Source organism: Mercenaria mercenaria, chromosome 18 (assembly GCF_021730395.1).
Source record: "Mercenaria mercenaria strain notata chromosome 18, MADL_Memer_1, whole genome shotgun sequence".
NCBI lineage: Eukaryota > Metazoa > Mollusca > Bivalvia > Venerida > Veneridae > Mercenaria > Mercenaria mercenaria.
In genome coordinates, this window is record NC_069378.1 from 11,688,421 (window position 1) to 11,706,960 (window position 18,540).

The following is an 18,540-nucleotide window of genomic DNA, read 5'->3' on the forward strand; positions in this document are numbered from 1 at the left end:
GCGAACAGCATGGATGCAGACCCGCCTGCGCATCCGTGCTGTTCGCTAAAGGTTTCTCTAATTGCAATAGGCTTTGAAAGCAAACAGCGTGGATCCTGGCCAGACTGCATGGATGCGCAGGCTGGTCTGGATCCATGCTGGTCGCAAACGCACTATGTTGGTTTTCTCATGGTGCGGCTCAGTTATCATGCTTCAGAATTTCATTTGCATTTGAAAAACATTATAGTGTCAAAATTAGCACTAACTAACCATCAGGGTTGGTAGAAAGGGTGATCTGTTATGTTTTCCTTGTCTTTTAATTTACTTTCTTTTGAAATGTTTTCAGTACTTTTGCGGAAGAGGTCACGACCTTGGAAGTAGCTGAGGAAACAAAAGAAGTTGTGTCAGAGGTTGAAACCACGGCAACCATTGAACAAGAAGAACTAGTTGCTCCCAAGTTTGTTATCACTCTGGAAGATGTTCAGGTCAAAGAAGGCAAGCCTGCTAAATTTGTTGCTAAGGCAACAGGGGAGCCAGCACCAAAAATTACTTGGTATCATGACAACGAACCAATCGAAGATGGAGAAATTTACAAAATCAGGTAAAAATAGTAGAGACAGATTTTTTTTTTTACCTTGACTATACCATGGTTCTTGAGTCATGGATGCTTGAGTGAGCGGTATTTCACTGTATTACTAATGGATGTCATTTACAGTACAGCCTCTCTAGAGTGCACTCTGTTTGGAAAGATTAAAATGTATTTCATCTATTAGAAGTTGTTTTTCTTGGGAAGTTAATTTACTAAGAATTTTAAACGAGAACTATTTTGATATTTTTCTCAGATACCCATCTGAAGGTGAGAGTACCCTGATGTTGGCTGAAGCCTTCCCAGAAGATACTGGAGTCTACACTGTCAAGGCCACTAGTGAGGCTGGAGAGGTTGAATGCAGTTGCACCTTGGAAGTTGCTGGTATGTCAGAAATTACCACTCTGTTACTTAGTACTCACAGACTTTTTTTTTCATCTGATATATCATGATTGCTTGTAGTTTCATTAGTTTCAAGGCCGATACTCTGTCAGTGAACTCCTGTGAAAGAACACATTAGTACAATAACTTACCATGTAGGAAATCTTGGAACATGAGCAGATAGATATAAGGAAGTTTATTATTTATAATTGATATGACTTCTTGTAGAACACATACATGTATATTATTTCTCCTATGATCTGTCCAGAAAATGCTTATATTTTCTTGATAATTGCTTCACCCATGTTTATATTAAACTGCTCAACAGCTGCATCTTTCATTGACACAGTCAGGTGATTAGAATTTATGTTTATTTTGTATAGCTGGTAAATTATGAAAATACATCACCTTGACCTTAATGTTGCAAATTGAATTTATACATAAAAAATGACTTTGCACTGAACTGTGTATTGCATGACCTTGACCTTGTATTTCCAGATCTTATTGATGAACCAGAACAACTAGATTTTAGATTGGCTTTGAAGAAACCTGTGTAAGTCTTGTTTACATGGTAACATAAATCTCTTTTTTTATATCAACAGCTAAAGAACCAACCAAAGTGGAAGAGTAAGAAAAATTATATGACAAGAATTTTTCAGAATGCTCATAAACAGTATTTGCTAGACGTATTTTGTTTAATTTGTTTGCTAGAATTGTTTTGTCTTGTTTGATAGTATTGTTTTATGCAAAATCCCTGTGTCATTGAATGTTTTTTGGTCTCCTTCAACCCAAAACTAAGAATTTAGAGATCTGCTATAATGTTGACAGATCTGAAATGCATGTTTAAAGTTGTATAAACTGCCCTTAAAAGAGAATACTGGACACTGTAAACTTACTGCTTGTCAGAATTTTTCTATAGATCTTCCCCATAGTAACACTTTTTGTTGAAGTTGAAATAAATGACATATAGTATACTCTCTACTGGAATAAATGTTGTAATTTTTTGAAAAATGACTGTCATGTTATTGGTTGAAAAAGTAGGATAAACTCTTAAACATCATAAATAGACTGCAAAGTGTGCAGTGCTTTTAAGTAAAAATGCAGAAAGTGATGACTTTCAAACAATGAATACAGTGTCCAGTATGTATGTTATGTTACTCAATCCTATACAGACTCCGCATGTATTTATTCTACGTGTTTACAACATTTTCATTATTAATATCATTTGTACTTGGCATACAGGAATGAGGCTATGAAGTGATATTAAGGAACTTTTTAGGAGAGAGCATAGTGTTTGATAAAAAGAAAATAACAATGCAGCCAGGGAGTCAGGCAAAATGGCAGACTGCTAAAAAATTCACTTCCTAGTCTCCATACTACTAAGATTTCTAATACACAATTATTCCAGGACAATGATTTTTCCCCTATCTAACTCTGTTTTGCATAACACTTAAATGACTTTTTGCATGACATTAAAATGATTGTTTTTGCATGAACAGGCAAACGAAAGTTGGTCAAAAGTTTGACATGGAGCAACTTGACTTTAGATCTTTACTAAAATCCTCAGCTCAGAAATCAAAGTAAGTTCTCTGTAACAAACTATTCTAACAGCAGGCATGTATTCCTTCATGTTTTAAAAACACCTATTAATTAATTAATTAATTAATTAATTACTTCTGGCCATACTTATATAAAACTGACTTTTCAGTATATTGATACAGAGTTGAAACATGGTATCTCGAATTACACGGGATAAAAAATTTTACTGCGAGATAACCGAAATTCGACTTAAAATGATATTTTGTGCATGTGTTTTTGGGGCGGGATTTGAAAATGTCTGAGATAGCTGGAATTTTGAGATTTATAAGCAAGTTCGAGATACCAGGTTGCAACTGCACTATATTTAGATACATTTTAATATTAATACCTTTTTGGAAGCAGAAATAAGGAAAATAGAAAGATTCTGCACAAACATATAAAGTAATAAGTAAACGTGATATTCATCAGCTAGAAATGTTTTGGGAGAGCCCATTGAGGTATTGTCATTGAATGTTAGTCGATTTGGTAGAAAAACTGAAAACATAACCATAATGACCTTTTGGTTTAGATAGTCATCAGTGACCTTTTGGTTTATTTACACACTTTTGTAAACTTATTTTATTCGTTGTGGAGTTTTCTTGAACATCCTTGAAGTTTTAATGATTAACATTTATTAATCTTACTTTGTTCATAAATTTTTTGTCTCTAAATAGATTATATTAAATAGGATTACCAAACTTAAATATTTCTTCTCAGTCATATCAAATACATGTATGTTAGGAAAACATGTTATGCATGATGGCCATTGATATTTCCAGGAAATTCGAGACTGATGTAAAGGAATCTGTTACCTTGACAACAGAAACACCAGAAACACAGGAAGTGGAGGCAACTGTTGTCATTCCAGAGGTAGCCACATTTTCTGTTTATAGTTTAAGTAAAACGTACTCTGATTTTAGTATGTGATGGCAGCAAGAGCCCAGCTTTATTGTTGCACACACTTATATGAAGTAAAATCATCTGTTTCATTTAGCCTTTAGCTGTCTTTCAGAAAGTTGGTGGTTCTACCCAGGTGCCCGCCTGAGCTTGTATAAATGCCTGTAGGCTGTATCTTGGCTCTCCTTAAGTTTCAATTTAAATTGCGTGTATGACTTCAGCTATACGTATATAATTAAGGTTTAAATGGCTTCCACAAACAAATGTTAAGTGAGTTGATCATTTACACACATTATTTCCTTTTAAGGCTGAGACAGCAGAGTTACATGCCCCTGAATTTGTAATCAGCATCGGTGACCTCACTGTCAATGAAGGAGAGGGCGCCACATTGACTTGCAAGGTCAAAGGTCAGCCAGTCCCAGAGGTCACATGGTATCATGCAGACCAGCCAATCAAATCAGATGATGTATACAGAGTTATACCTGGAGAGGAGGAAGGGGAGAGCACTCTAGAGATCCCAGAAAGTTTCCCAGAAGACAGCGGTATTTACACTGTCAGAGCAACAAATGAGGCCGGCTCTGTGGAAGCAACTGCCTTGCTGACCATAACTGGTATGTTATGTTGTGCTTTAAACTTAAACAAAAACGCATTTCAGACAGAAGAAAAGTGTTTTGTTTTTTTAAACTAAGTTTTTCTATCACTGTATTTCTGTAAGTAAATTTAAAATACTTTTCAGAAATCATTTCAAACAATATTGTTCTAAAACATCCTCTTGTAGTAAGAAAATTACTTATCTAACCCGCAACATTTAACTTGCATAAAATTTTATTTCCAGACACTTATTTCATATCTTATATTCACTCAGGTATCTATCTCTTATATATAATCTCACAGTAAATGGAAATAATTTGATATAGAATGATGGGAAAACTAAAAAAACTCCATGCAAAAGTATATATACTACTTCACTGGCATTTTCCTTCTAACTGACTGTGTGGACCTAACACAGCATTAACTTATCCAAGTTCACTTGAAAAACTACCTGCTCACAATGGTATACAATAGCTCATTTTAAATTTAATTTCATAAGCTCAATATTTAATGTATCTAATTCTCCACTTTCTTTTAAGTATATTCTGTTAAGATTGTTGTCATTAGTTTTGTTTGCAGCCTTTATTTTCATGATAAATTTTGCCTAAGTGTTTTTTTTTCTTTGAGCAGTATCTACTAAAGATCATATTTTTTTCCTTTCCAATTTCATCTTATTGTCTCAAGGTCTATAATTCGCCATTGGTAATTTCTTCCTTTCTTAGAACTGGTTGAAGCAGAAGAGGAAACTGTCCCAGAGGTCACTGCTGAGGTCATCACCAAGGAGACAGATGTCACTGTAGAAGCTCCACAGGAAGTTGCTGACTTTACTGTTGAAGTTTCTGAAACTGAGGCTGAATTTGTTCAGCAGAAAGGGGAGGACACTGAGGCTGAAATCCAGGTAGGTGGCACCACTAACGTCCTGTTGCTTTCTATGGAATTCTGGGAAAATAGAAAAAAAAACTCTGTACAGTCTCCATTGTCAACATATCACAAAACTTTTGAAAAAACTCTATAAAGAAGATCAATAATTAGATTTTAAACTAGCCAAAGTCATGAAATAAACTATATTGTATATTTTAGAAACAAATAAATTTTGATATATTCTTTGTTAAAAACTTGAAAATGATGATCTTTAAACATAATTTACTATGTTTTTTCATGATTTGTAGGCATGATAAAGAAATTCTGATTTTATAAAATATAATCAAGACTTTCACACAGGAACTTGCTTTAGCTACACAAATTTAGCCGATAGTCTCCCTTTCTTGTGGTCTTGAAATAATTACTTTAGAATAATTACTTAGAAATCTGAATAAATCTGAATAAATGTATGACTGAAAATGCTAGATTACTTTGGCATAAATGTATAATGTAGTTTGAATTATTAAGTTTAATGGTTAGTAAATTATTTTTTCATGGCATTGCATTGTCTTTATAAACATGAAGCATTTGCGAGCGCATTCTGATAAAAAAGTACTTTTTATAAAAAAATATCTACTAAAGCATGCAATGTTTATTTCTGAACCTGACACAGTAAAAATCATCTTATTTCATGTGGCAATTCAGTTCATGGATTCTATGGTTTGATGTATTTTAATGGCAGTAAAATCTAATTTTTTGTTAAGACATAAGGTATTTTGATAAAAGGTATAACAATGTGGGGGTTTTTCAAGTTTGAACCTTGGGGGCAAGGATGTAAACATTGCCTGTGATATTTCACATTTTGAAGTCGAAGATGAAATTGATTTTCTGATTCAATGTAATATGCCTGTCATAATAAAGATGCCAATATTTGTAGATTTGATCAACTAGCATTGCCTAATTTATGAAATCCATGAAATTCTATGCCTTTGAAATAAATGGTTTTACATACATATATATTTTTTCATTTTTTTGCTGGGCAGCAAAATGTATTAAACATAACTGATTTTGATCAGATGTGATTTTTATGAAACATGTATCTGAAAACTATGAGAAAAAAACCAACACTATTTATATAACTGTAAAAGTTACACATTTTGCTACACAGTATTATAACAGCACATGGTTACACAATTGCCTCTGTACACGTTTTGTCCTTGTGAGCTGAACACTGCACACAGCACACATGCAGCATATAGTATACACCTAAAATTACCAGAAAAAAGGGAAACAACTGCTTTCTGTTCAGCAAGGTGTATGGGATGATAAGATGTATTATGCTTTCAGTGTACCACAAGATTGAACTGTCCCTCTAGAAATGTCTCATTTAATTTAAGATTGGTGAAGGACTGAACAGTTAAGTAGGGTGACATGAAGAGCTGTCATTAACATGAAATTGACCATTAATAAAGAAAATTTAGAAATGTCACATAACACTTTTTGTTGAAATTATGTGCTAACAGATACCAGATCCTTTCAAAAAGACTGTATTATACCAGGAGTATTGAGCACATCCAAAGAAAGATACATAGCCAGCTTCTGTTGTATGTTTGACCCTTATCCTGCTAAATTTCTATAATGAACTTGTCCATCTTTCAATTTGGACAGTACCATTAACTGTTAAAAGGGGTGCTTTCCAAATTATACTGACTGAATAGCAAACAGTGCAGATCATGATCAGACTGCATGGATGTGCAGGCTGATCTTGGTCTACACTGATCACAAAGGCAGAATCAGTCATGTCTATTTAGATAAGTTTTATATTAAGTTGGGAAGACATAAAACCAATACAAGATGGGCTCTGAATTGGCTCCTAACTGACCTTGGGTTTTCAACTGATTTAGCTATATTATAATGTTACACCACAAAAACCCTCAAAATGTATTTTGTACCCATGTTAGATAGATAGAGAAAAGTTTTTAATTTATTCATCATATTTATAGTTCATTATAGGGGAAAGTGGATGGGGGAGATGCTTCATGGCCAAGCGGGTAAGTTTGGTGACTTCAAATTACTTGCCCCCATTGCTGTGGGTTTGAAACATAGTTTTGGGTGTAGAATTCATTCTGATAAGGAAGCAATTCAGATTGCTGGTTCTAACAGGTGCCCCACCCATTCCTGAAATAATGCTTTAAGGTCTTCCTGTACCATCTAAAGCTGTAAGAGTCAGCATATGACCTATAATAATGTCGGTGTAACATTAAATCCAACACTACAAACAATTTGTTATATTTGAGTTCATTCTTATCGTATAATATTTTTGTAGGCATTAACAAGTCAAATCAAAATCATTTAATTTATACAGGCTATGTATCATTACTGAGATTGTTTTTCTATATAAAACTTGATAGATTTTCAGTTAATGACAGCTCTTACAGTGGATAGTTCATTTAATTGTTCCTTATGACTGCCTGTCATACTATGACTGGAAAGTATTAATACAGATGGCAATTTTGCAATTAAACAGCCTACTTAATAAATGGAATAACCTCTCTAGATAGAGGCTTATCTAAATGCATGAAGCTATCAATGTGTCATTGTATTTCGTTTTTAGTCACCGCATGCTATGCCGCTTCCAAACTTAGATAGTGACAGAATTTTCACTTGGAAAATGACCAATTTTGATGGTGAGCATGAAAAAGGTCCTGCTATATTTAAGGAGGAAATAGTTGTTGAAGACCATATTTTACTCCCTACTGAAGAGGATACACAGGAAGTTGAGGTTACCTCCAAACCTAGAGAGCTTACAAGGCAGGGAACTGGAAGTAGTGAAGAGTACATCCCAGAAATAACTGGAGTTGAATTTGATGCATTTTTAATCCAAAAGCAAGCAGAACCTCAGTTTACAACAGATTTTGAGACTAAAACTCACCCAGAAGACAAACATCCAAAATTCACAGCCGATGTTGAAATCGATGAACAAGTTCTAAGAGAAAAGTCAGTTAAACCTGAAATTGACTTTAAAGAGGAATATCAGTTCAAAACACCAAAAGAAGGTTACATAAGTGACAGACATTTTGGGGTTGATATGTCAGTAAGGACTGAAGATGAAGTTTCAGAGTTGCCAGATTCAGAAATAGCTTCTTTGATGTCTGATAGAAAAGCAGAACTTGAGAGAAGGGACTCTGATGTTTCACTTTCTGACAGAGAATATTCGGATAAAGATGACGAGAATGTAGTCATCTCAGACAGTGATGCTGAGACAGAGTCACCATTCACTACTAAACAAGTTATCAAACTGGATGATGAAAAGGTTAAAAGTCCAAAAGAGAAATCTGAAAGTTCTGAAGAATCATCTGAAGAAAAATCTACTTCTTCTTCTACTGAAAGTAGTGGTAAAATTTCTAAAGAGCCAGAAAAAGCATTAGATGTTAAAGTAACAGAACAGGTAGACTTAGATGAATCTTATGATGGATCTGAATCTCTGGGAGCTATTCCAGCTAGAGTTTTTGGTGATCAGTATATGCAAGAAATTAATAGATTAAGAGATGGACCATTTTATCAAGAACCAGAACATTATCATACAACTGAAGACACTGAGAAGATTGATGTAAGTGCTACGGATATTGGTGCTATTGAAACAGTTAAACCAGCAATTTATGAAAAGCCTGAAAGACATATTGTTGCATCTGAAGATGAAAGCAGTGAGAGTAGTGATAGTGACGAATCAGATACACCAGAGAAAAAGAAAAAGTATATTCTAGACACAGATGAACCTGGAAGTAAGGACAAACTTGGAGCAGTGCCAGAAATTTATATGGCTGGTGAAAGTGAAGAAAGACCAACTGATGGGGAATATCCATATGGAAAAGGTTTACCAGTACCAAGGTTGAGATTAAAAAGAGAATCTTCTGATTCTGAGTCTGATGTTCCTGGAGAAACAGACGAGTCTGTGCTTGATGTTACAACTGATCTGGAAACTACTGTAGATTTAGACACCACACCGCATAAAGGTGAAAGTCCTGATGCTGTTGTACATGTCTCAGATAGAGACACACCAGGCAAGACAACTGATGAGGATTCTTCTACTATCAAAGAAGAATTTATAACTCTGGTTGATAGTTTGGAAATGAGGCCAGAACATGTAATGGAGGTTAGAGAATATGTGTCATCAGAAGAGGATGAAGGACAGAAACCACAACCACAAGTGAGAGTTGAAGAGGATAGGAGTGAAACCCCAGAAATTCATACAGGTTTTGCTGAAGAGTTAGAACTGTCCAGAATAACTGAAGATGAAGAACCACAGAGTGATGAAACATCAGAATCTGAGTCAACAACAAGTGCTGAGAGTGTAAGACAAGTAGATATTCCATTAAGGGATGAAGTACTCCAAACTGTTCCTGAAGAATCTGAGTCTGCTGATGTTTCCATGGAGATTCCACATGAAGGCGAGATAAGCGATACCTCATTTGATGTGGAAGAGAGTTTTAATGTGGAAGGTCCAATTGCGAGGTCCACATTGGTTAGAGAAGAACACACACCACAGGAGGTAATTCTGGGGTAGCACATGATAAGGAAAATATGAAGTGGGGAAATAGGGGGAATGGTATATTTTCTCAAAAAAATGAAGTACCAAATCCGGAATTTGCTTCGTACCAGTAAATGAAGTCACTTGATGGCAAAATTTGTAGTTTGAATGTTTTTACTTACTGACTTGAACCCTATTTCCCCCCATGTTTTCTCTTTCAGTTTTGAGGTGTTTAATCTAAAGCATAAGATTTTATGGAATGACTCGGTGATATCAAATGACACTGTTCTGAAAGCATGACCTGTTTATTGTTCTCCTAAACAAGTTTCTGTCAGATATGCTGAAAGCCCTGCATCAGTTTGTATTGCAGTGCTGTTTTATGTTGATTGTTCATCAGCCCTGTTTATGTCCCCAGTTTTTAAATGTTTTGATGGTAAATTTTGTGAAAAGATTTCAGCATGTTACAGTTTATGTTGTTACTTATTAATAATGAAATAATAATAAAATTTAACTTCTGCCAGCAGTCGGCGCGCACATTTTTGCTCACCCCCATGTATTCAAATCGTATAATAATTCCTATTACCTCACCCCTACATTTTTGTAATAGACAATCCCCAAGTGTTAAATGGGTTAGTCCATTACATACATTTTGGGTTGATTAAGTAATATACATGAAGTTATCATTAAAACAACTTATAAAGGAAGCTAACAGCTCAAGTTATTCTTACAAATTTTGTATATCAGGAAAGTTTATAAAATAAAACAATGCTAGCGTAAAGCGATCATTTGTTGCGAATAAAAAAGTTTGATATGAGTTGCCATTGTGTTCAGCGGCTTTCTGTTGGTACTTTGTTATATATTCTATCCTATTCTGTATATATTATATAAAAATACATCTTTCATATGGGTTTTGGGCCAATCTGCATATACAGTTACTAACAATCAAATAATCTAGAAATAAAAAGTCATTGAAGTAGCTGTAAGGGGTTACTTAGATCAAGCTTCTTTATTGGATGAAATTTGTAAATGATTCGATTTCAAAATTTCAAAAATTTAATGAATTTTCCATGATTGAATCATACTATTTTACCCACAATTCTTAGATCACCTTGGAGGAAGAGCCCATTAAAACTGTTGAAGAAATCAGTGTTGAACTTGAAGTACCAAGATTCCTTCAAGAACTTTCTGACCAGGAAGTTACCGAGGGTGACACAGTGACCTTTATTGTGAAGGTCGAAGGCAAACCATTCCCAGAACTTACTTGGTGAGTAGACACATTGCTCAAATTATTTTTATCTATTTTACAAGACTTTGTTTTTACCAAGTGGATATCCAGATGCCTGAATACATTTCTGGTATGACACGATATTCGTGTATCCACCCCTCCTCACAACCCTCCACCCCTAAGAGCTAGCCTTGACATCCACTGTTAAGTCATTTTGACCACTCAATATTCAGGCAAATATAATAATTATATATTTCCTAATGTAGCAGTGTAAATTTAATTAAAAAGAATGTTTATTTTTCAGATTTAGATCATGCATGTAATGATACATTATTTTTAGTGGTCTGTTTTGACTTTATCCTACATTGATATCCAGTGTTTTATTCAGAATATATATAACGTAATATAAGAAATGACTACTGTTTTCTCTGTCAGGTATCGTGATGGTGTAGAAATCCAGCCAGATGATCGCCATGTTATTGACATTCGTGGAAACTTTGCTACTTTGATAATGAAGGACATTCAACCAGAAGATGACGCTGAATATTCCGTAATGGCAACAAACAAAGCGGGATCTGTTACATCAAAATGTGAACTCTTTGTTAACCCATTAGGTAAGGAGAAAAAATTCTCTGAACTTTTATAAAATTGGAACTTTTCGTCTTTTGATCGGTTTAAAATTTTCATCTTTTTGGCATATTTAAGGAGAGATTTCTTGCTCAGATCTTGATTTTTAGGAAAGTCGACATTAAAAAGTGGAGTATTTTTATAGCAAAAAGGTTGTGGAAGGATTTCAAGCCAGCGTTTAGTAAAAAGAAAGTCACTTTATACAGGTGGTCGTATGTATGATGTCAGCTGTAATTTTTTTACATATATTTTTTCTATGGAAAAGAGAAATTTTGACCTTGGCCTTCTTTATTGCAGGAGAAGCCCCATCCTTCGTGTCAAGTATCTCAGATATCGAAGTGGAACTTGACTCGCCAATCAAACTCCAGTGCCAAGTACGTGGTACTCCCAAGAAAATTACATGGATGAAAGACGGGGAAGAAATCGACGGAGACAGATTCAAGTAAGTTTTTTTACAAGCTTTTTAGGTCTTTAAATGCAGTAATAGCTTTTGCACAACAGTTTGTTGAGTTAATTTTTGATAATTCAAAAAAAATACAAGCCTTTTGTTTTAGGATTATTTGGAGATAAAAAAGAAGTTGTTATAAAAGATCCCATTAATCATAAATACTCCTTAATAATGAAAACACTGAAAAGGAATCTGTGAGTGTGTCTAGAGTACAGAGTTATCACATTATTAACACAGGATATAATATAAATTCTCAGCCATAAGACTATTTTTCTTACCAGAAAAAAGCTCTGAAATGTATAGCCTCGACTTATTTCAGTGATATCAGTTTTGAATCATTTGTTTGATAACTGGTTAGCAGCAGTAATAACAAAGTTTATTAGATAAAATGTGATGTGTAAAGTGGCTTAAAAATTAGTATATTTGATGAATAAAAAGAAATGAGGATTAAAATAAAATTATAAATTCTAGGATAGATTCAGAGTGGTAAGTCGATCCACATTACTCAAGTCAGGTATTCTCTATTGTAATTTATGTATTTTTATGCCAACAACATTTCTTTGAGAGAAAAATCTTCCTGGATTTTCTGGGTAAAAGCTGAGCTGTGTTACATTGTAGTATTGTGCATATGAAAATTTTTAGACATTTTTATACATATGTGTATATGAAAATATCATAGATTTAAGAAAGCACCTTAGATATTTTGGGATTTATGCATTTCTTTTATAGTGGTGTTATTTTTATTATGTGAAAATGGTGCTTAGTAGAATGTTATGTACATTATGTTGAACTGGAGGTTTTACAAGTATTTAATATGTATATTTCATTTATTACGAGAATGTTTTTAAGTATTTTGTGTTTTGAGTTATTTAAATGAACATGGAGGAATTAGGAATATTTCCACTTTATAATGGTTTCTGGTGTAGGATTTGTAGCATTTTGTAAATTGAATGTAATGTTGTTGGAAGTGTGAAGACACATGATACATAGTATATACCCATTGTTACATGTTTTTACAAGCAACAAGTCTTCAGTCACGTATGTGTAAGAGTTATCACAGCTATAGAAGCACTCATTTTCATTAAAGCCATATTGAGCAATCAATTATCAGTCAAAATTTATCTGCCAATCATTGAGCACAAGACATAGTATACCCTGAAGATCAGTTACTCCATACTCTGCTAAATTTCTATTACAAACTTGTCAATCCTTCAATTTGAAAAGTACCATTAATTTTGAAAGGAGTGCTTACCAAAAAGATACTGACTGAATAGTGAACAATGCAGATCTTGACCAGACTGCATAGATATGCAGGCTGATCATGATCTACACTGGTCGCAAAGGCAGAATCAATCGTATCTAGCATGATAAGGGTTAAACATGACTAATATCAGATATATCTCTCACTTATGATCACAACTGGTCATATTTCATAACACCCTTCATTGGTCAATCTTTTCATAATTTTTTTTTGTATTATTAAAAATCATATAACATGCACATCAATAAAATTGTCAATTTTGACAACTAAATGGCTATATAACAAAAAAATTTAGTTTATTCTTTAGGGTTAGTGTTGTTATGTCAAAATCTAAATCTGTTTGTTTGGAAAGTTTTTATTCATGCCCCAAATAACCAGCACACCCCTAGTAATGCCAGTTAAAAAAAGACATCGAATTTCCAGGATTGACTGACTAACTGTTATAAAATGTGATATGAAAGACAAGCATTCATTGGCTTAGAATATACTTATCTTAAAATAAGGTCAATTTTGATTGGCTGCAATCGTATTAATCTAAAATAAGGCCATTTCTGATTGGCTGAGAACATGCTCTTCTTAAGTAAGGCCAATTCTAATTGGCCACATTCATTGCAAGCTTGTACATTCTAATGCTTAACGCATGCCTGCTAAGGAGCATTTAACTAACGAGAATATTTCATTATATACATATCATAACTGTTGTAAAATGTATTGTTTAAAGGTTTTAACTTAACATTATTTATAAAAGAGGGCCAAAATATCATATAGTTGTTACATAACAATTTTTATTATAATAATTGGACATATTATATTTGAACATGAAACAAGTGTACAGTCTATTTTCTCTTTCTGGCCCTGCTTGTCTCAACCTTTTAAATGTGCCTTTTGCGTATAATTTCTTATTTTCGTGAAAAAGTCATAGACATTGTTAAACCCTGAAAATCCAAATTTTACTTTGCATGCTAAAAATAATATTGAAATTGGATAATTTTGGCAGAAAAACTTGTTGATATTTACTCTTGACATTCTTTTAACTGATTTTTTTTTTCAAACTTTAAGAATTTTTATTTCGCTTAAGTTATGTTTTTTATGCCCCCGAAGGGAGGCATATAGTTTATGAACCGTCTGTCGGTCTGTCCGCAATTTTCGTGTCCGGTCCATATCTTTGTCATCGATGGATGGATTTTCAAATAACTTGGCATGAATGTGTACCACAGTAAGACGACGTGTCGCGCGCAAGACCCAGGTTCGTAGCTCAAAGGTCATGGTCACACTTAGACGTTAAAGGTCATTTTTCATGATAGTGCATTCGTGTCCGGTCCATATCTTTGTCATACATGGATGGATTTTCAAATAACTTGGCATGAATGTGTACCACAGTAAGACGACGTGTCGCGCGCAAGACCCAGGTCCGTAGCTCAAAGGTCAAGGTCACACTTAGACGTTAAAGGTCATTTTTCATGATAGTGCATTCGTGTCCAGTCCATATCTTTGTCATCCATGGATGGATTTCAAATAACTAGGCATGAATGTGTACCACAGTAAGATGATGTGTCATGCGCAAGACCCAGGTCCGTAGCTTAAAGGTCAAGGTCACACTTAGACGTTAACGGTCATATTTCATGATAGTGCATTGATGGGCGTGTCCAGTCCATATCTTTGTCATTCATGCATGGATTTTAAAATTATTGGGCATGAATGTGTACCACAGTAAGACGACGTGTCGCGCGCAAGACCCAGGTCCGTAGGTCAAAGGTCCTAAACTCTGACATTGGCCATAACTATTCATTCAAAGTGCCATCGGGGGCAAGTGTCATCCTATGGAGACAGCTCTTGTTTATGTTAAAACATAAATTTGTATAAGTATCTAAAATTTCTGAATTTTCCTACTTTAAAAAATGTCTTTATTTTGTCTGATGCAGTTATACATGCTTGTAAAGCTCTAGGTACCTATTTCCATAAACTGGCTTGCTGGTAATGTTCAGTGTATGCTAAAATGAGGACATGTCACAGGAACATAAAAATCAAAAACAACATGTTATGTTAACTTGTCGGTAAACTCTTATTATTGTTGAAACTGGTATAAAATTCATGTTCCTATAATTTTTGGTAACTTTTATAAACAATTCTATAAATAAATTGCAGGACAAGTTACGAGGAGGAGATTGTCAGTCTAACTATTGAGAACTCGGTACCAGAAGATGAGGGTGAATACACTATCAAGGCCGTCAACGAGAAAGGTGTAGCCACTAGTAGTGCAGAGGTTCTCGTTCACCTCGAGGCTCCTGTATTTACCAAACAACTCACTGACGTAGTTGTTGAACTCTCGCAAACTGCAGTATTTGAATGTGTCATAACTGGAATACCAAAACCCAAAGTATCATGGCTTGTTGAAGACACTCCCATAGAGGAGGGTCCTAAATATAGCACAAGTTACCATGACAATGTTGCGACCTTGGAGGTCAAGGACGTTTCTATGGATGATTCACCAATATTTGTGACTTGTAAAGCAGAAAATGTTGCCGGAGAGGCTCGTACCTCTGCAGAGCTGGCTGTTGAAGGTATTTACATATAGATGTACCATAGCTATATAACTTAATAGTGACTACTTAACAATTTGTATACCCAGAATGTAACCAGGACTAAAATGCAACAGTTGCCATGGAAATTATATAAACTGAAAATTTTTCATATGACTTAAAGGCACAATTTGATATGTAGCCAGATTGGAATATTGAATTATGATAATGTACATGTAACCATGGCAACTGTCTCAGACATGCATCTTTCTTGTTCATCATTAAAACCATCTGATCATGCTGTCATCTGATACAATTTTCTTCCTTAAATAGTGAATCATATCACTAAGTATTGCTCATTTCTATGTTAGTTTAGACAATCTGTATAACAGCGTTTGTTTTGTGTTATTTGAAAGTTTTCGAAAGCTCTTCACTGTGAAAGTGTAGTTTTTAATTTCTTGTTCATTTGAACCTCATTCTTTTTCAAAAGAACTAAACATCATGTTCTATCACTCAGTGTCACACAAAAAGTCCATTACGATACATTAATGTTCTAAATTCAGTTAAACGTTCATATGTTGTTAAAACTTGTTTTATTACACTAAATGCCCGCATTTTTTGTTCACCATGTTCTGTGTCATGCTCGTGTTACATTTTCATTTGTCATTTCCTGTCTTCCTATACCAGGTTTATCCTTATAAGAGACCCAAACACCCACTGTTACATTGCTTAACTGTCTATTTTCTTACAGAAGTGATTATTGCATAAAGAGAACTATTTATATATTTCTGAAGACTTTACTTGCTTTTTTATCAAATGTAACAAAATTAGGCAGTCATTTGATCAGGCTATTTATCAGTCATTGAGTCCATTAAAAATTATTGGACATGCTGCAGTTTTCATCTGTTTCTCGAGTTCAAAAAGCAATTCATCTGTCAAGTGTTTTTAATAGGACAAATCTGGTATCCCTGTTCTCCATTGCTGTGTTTTTTCATGACATCTTATCATGTTGTCATACACATTATTTCATGTTTCATTTTTGCATCTTGAGTTTTATTCATATTTCTGAATGATATTTTTTTTTAGTATTTGAAACGTGTGTGAAGTGTATGAATAGTTACTTGAAGGCTGATGATTTTGTTGCCAGAATATGCATGACATGATTTAGTTGGAATGTTTTTTATGATACGAGACCTAAACTGTTTTGTTCTAAGTACTGTTCCATCTGGAACTGAAAATTGAGATAAATTGTTTGTCTGTGCAATGAAGTATAACTCAGTCAGGAGTTTGTTGGTTCAAATTTATTCATTGTTCTGGTTGACTGGCAGTATATCCAAAAAGCGCTGGTCTTCATCCACTGATCGAAGAAGTTGTCAATTACTTGTGGAGCAAAGATTTAAATTGTGGAGCACTATTAAAATTGGTTAACTGACAGTCCTATAGAACTGATCAATACTGTTAAAAACACAATCTTTGATAATTATGTACTTTTCAGTTGGTTAAACAATTTGACATAATGATGTAATACTTGTAGTGATAGCAGCGTTTTATGGCACTGAAGGTACCAATTTGTTTATTTTTTTATTATACATTGATACTGTTTGTAGTTTATAGATGTTATTTTTGTTTTGCAAGGAAGTAGGTTGAAATGCACATGAAATAATTTATTGCCAGTTATTATATACACTATAGATATAAAAAGACTATGTAGATTTTGTATTAATTCTAACTAGTATCCTAAGTGGTTGTTTTTATGCCCCCGAAGGGAGGCATATTAGTTTTCAACTGTCCGTCCGTTCATTCGTTAGTCACAACGTTAACTTTTTGCATGAAGGCACTTTACTCGCGAACCACTGCACCCAGGACCTTCAAACTTCACATGCTAATAGTACTTATTGAGTACACGACCCCAATTGACTTTGGGGCCACCAGGTCAAAGGTCAAGGTCACCGGGTCAAAGTTCAAGGTGCTGCGGGGGCATTTGTCACCATTAGTTACAGCTCTTGTTTATTTATCTAATCCTCATTCAGTCTTGTAAATTTAAATGCATTTTAAGGTTATTTCTTGTGTCATATTATAAGGTTAAAAACCGAGCATTCCAGATGTATGCATCTGTGCTTAGCCTAGGGATAGCTCCTGAATGCATGTTTGCACATATACCATTGCCTGGATACAGTACAATTTAAAGAAAATATTCATGCTATTTTTATACTGCTTACATATTTAATCCAGTTTATACAGAAGGGATTTGTTTTTCTGTTCCTATGGCAGAAAAGTTTAAGTTGTGCTGAGATATGTCTGTGTTAGGTACATGTACATTCCACTGTAAATAGAAATGCAAAAGAATATATGCTATGTTTAATGTATATATAAATCGTCATAGAAATATTCTTGTTTTTTTTTTCCAATTTTTAGATCTGATTTTCTTGATCAGTGTTCATTCTTATTTTCCTTTTTCTATGCATTCCTGTAAAAATATGTGATAATATCTTTAAATTGTTTACTATATGTATATTTTTTCTAAAATTATATTATATAAATATTATATCAGTTTATGATTATGATATTTTATAGGGTTTTTGTAAATAGTTACCTATTGCAGCTTGGTAAAATTAAGCATTTTTGTACCATTTTGCCTTTGGTTGATTATTCAAGAGAATCTAACTCCTGAAAGCAATATTTACATTTACATGGATTGTCTCCCTTGTGAGGTAGAAAAATTGTTTAGAAAAGATTTTTTTTGAATTGAGAAGAATTGTATATTCAGACAGGAATGAGATCATTCATGTATCAAACTGCTTGTGAATTAGAATGCAATAAAATCATTATTAACAAATGATGTGTTGTGTTTTTGCTCCCAAGGTATGGGTGTATATAGTAGTGTGTGCTTGCTCGTCCGTCTGTGCATGGTTATGTTGGTATTTTAGTTGCTGTTGCTCTGCATAGTAGAAATCTTATAGATAAAAGGATGAGGTTAACAAATTTCAAGGCCAAAAATAGGAAAACAAGAACATTTTAGGAAAGGAAATTAGGGAAAGGAAATAAGTCTAAAAACTGAA

The 18,540-nt window shown here is 34.0% G+C and overlaps 1 protein-coding gene across 1 annotated transcript in view; it reads left to right on the forward strand.

The window, feature by feature from the left end:
• The window catches only part of LOC123537955 (titin-like), a 402,126-nt gene that overhangs the window by 201,580 nt on the left and 182,006 nt on the right, over window positions 1–18,540 (forward strand). Inside the window, exons 122-134 of the mRNA XM_053530681.1 lie at window positions 326–580; window positions 822–949; window positions 1,445–1,499; window positions 2,446–2,526; window positions 3,304–3,394; window positions 3,729–4,032; window positions 4,735–4,910; window positions 7,488–9,422; window positions 10,505–10,665; window positions 11,062–11,240; window positions 11,551–11,695; window positions 12,173–12,187; window positions 15,108–15,523. Of these exons, the coding sequence (XP_053386656.1) occupies window positions 326–580; window positions 822–949; window positions 1,445–1,499; window positions 2,446–2,526; window positions 3,304–3,394; window positions 3,729–4,032; window positions 4,735–4,910; window positions 7,488–9,422; window positions 10,505–10,665; window positions 11,062–11,240; window positions 11,551–11,695; window positions 12,173–12,187; window positions 15,108–15,523 (3,941 nt within the window). The remainder of the gene's footprint in view (window positions 1–325; window positions 581–821; window positions 950–1,444; window positions 1,500–2,445; window positions 2,527–3,303; window positions 3,395–3,728; window positions 4,033–4,734; window positions 4,911–7,487; window positions 9,423–10,504; window positions 10,666–11,061; window positions 11,241–11,550; window positions 11,696–12,172; window positions 12,188–15,107; window positions 15,524–18,540) is intronic.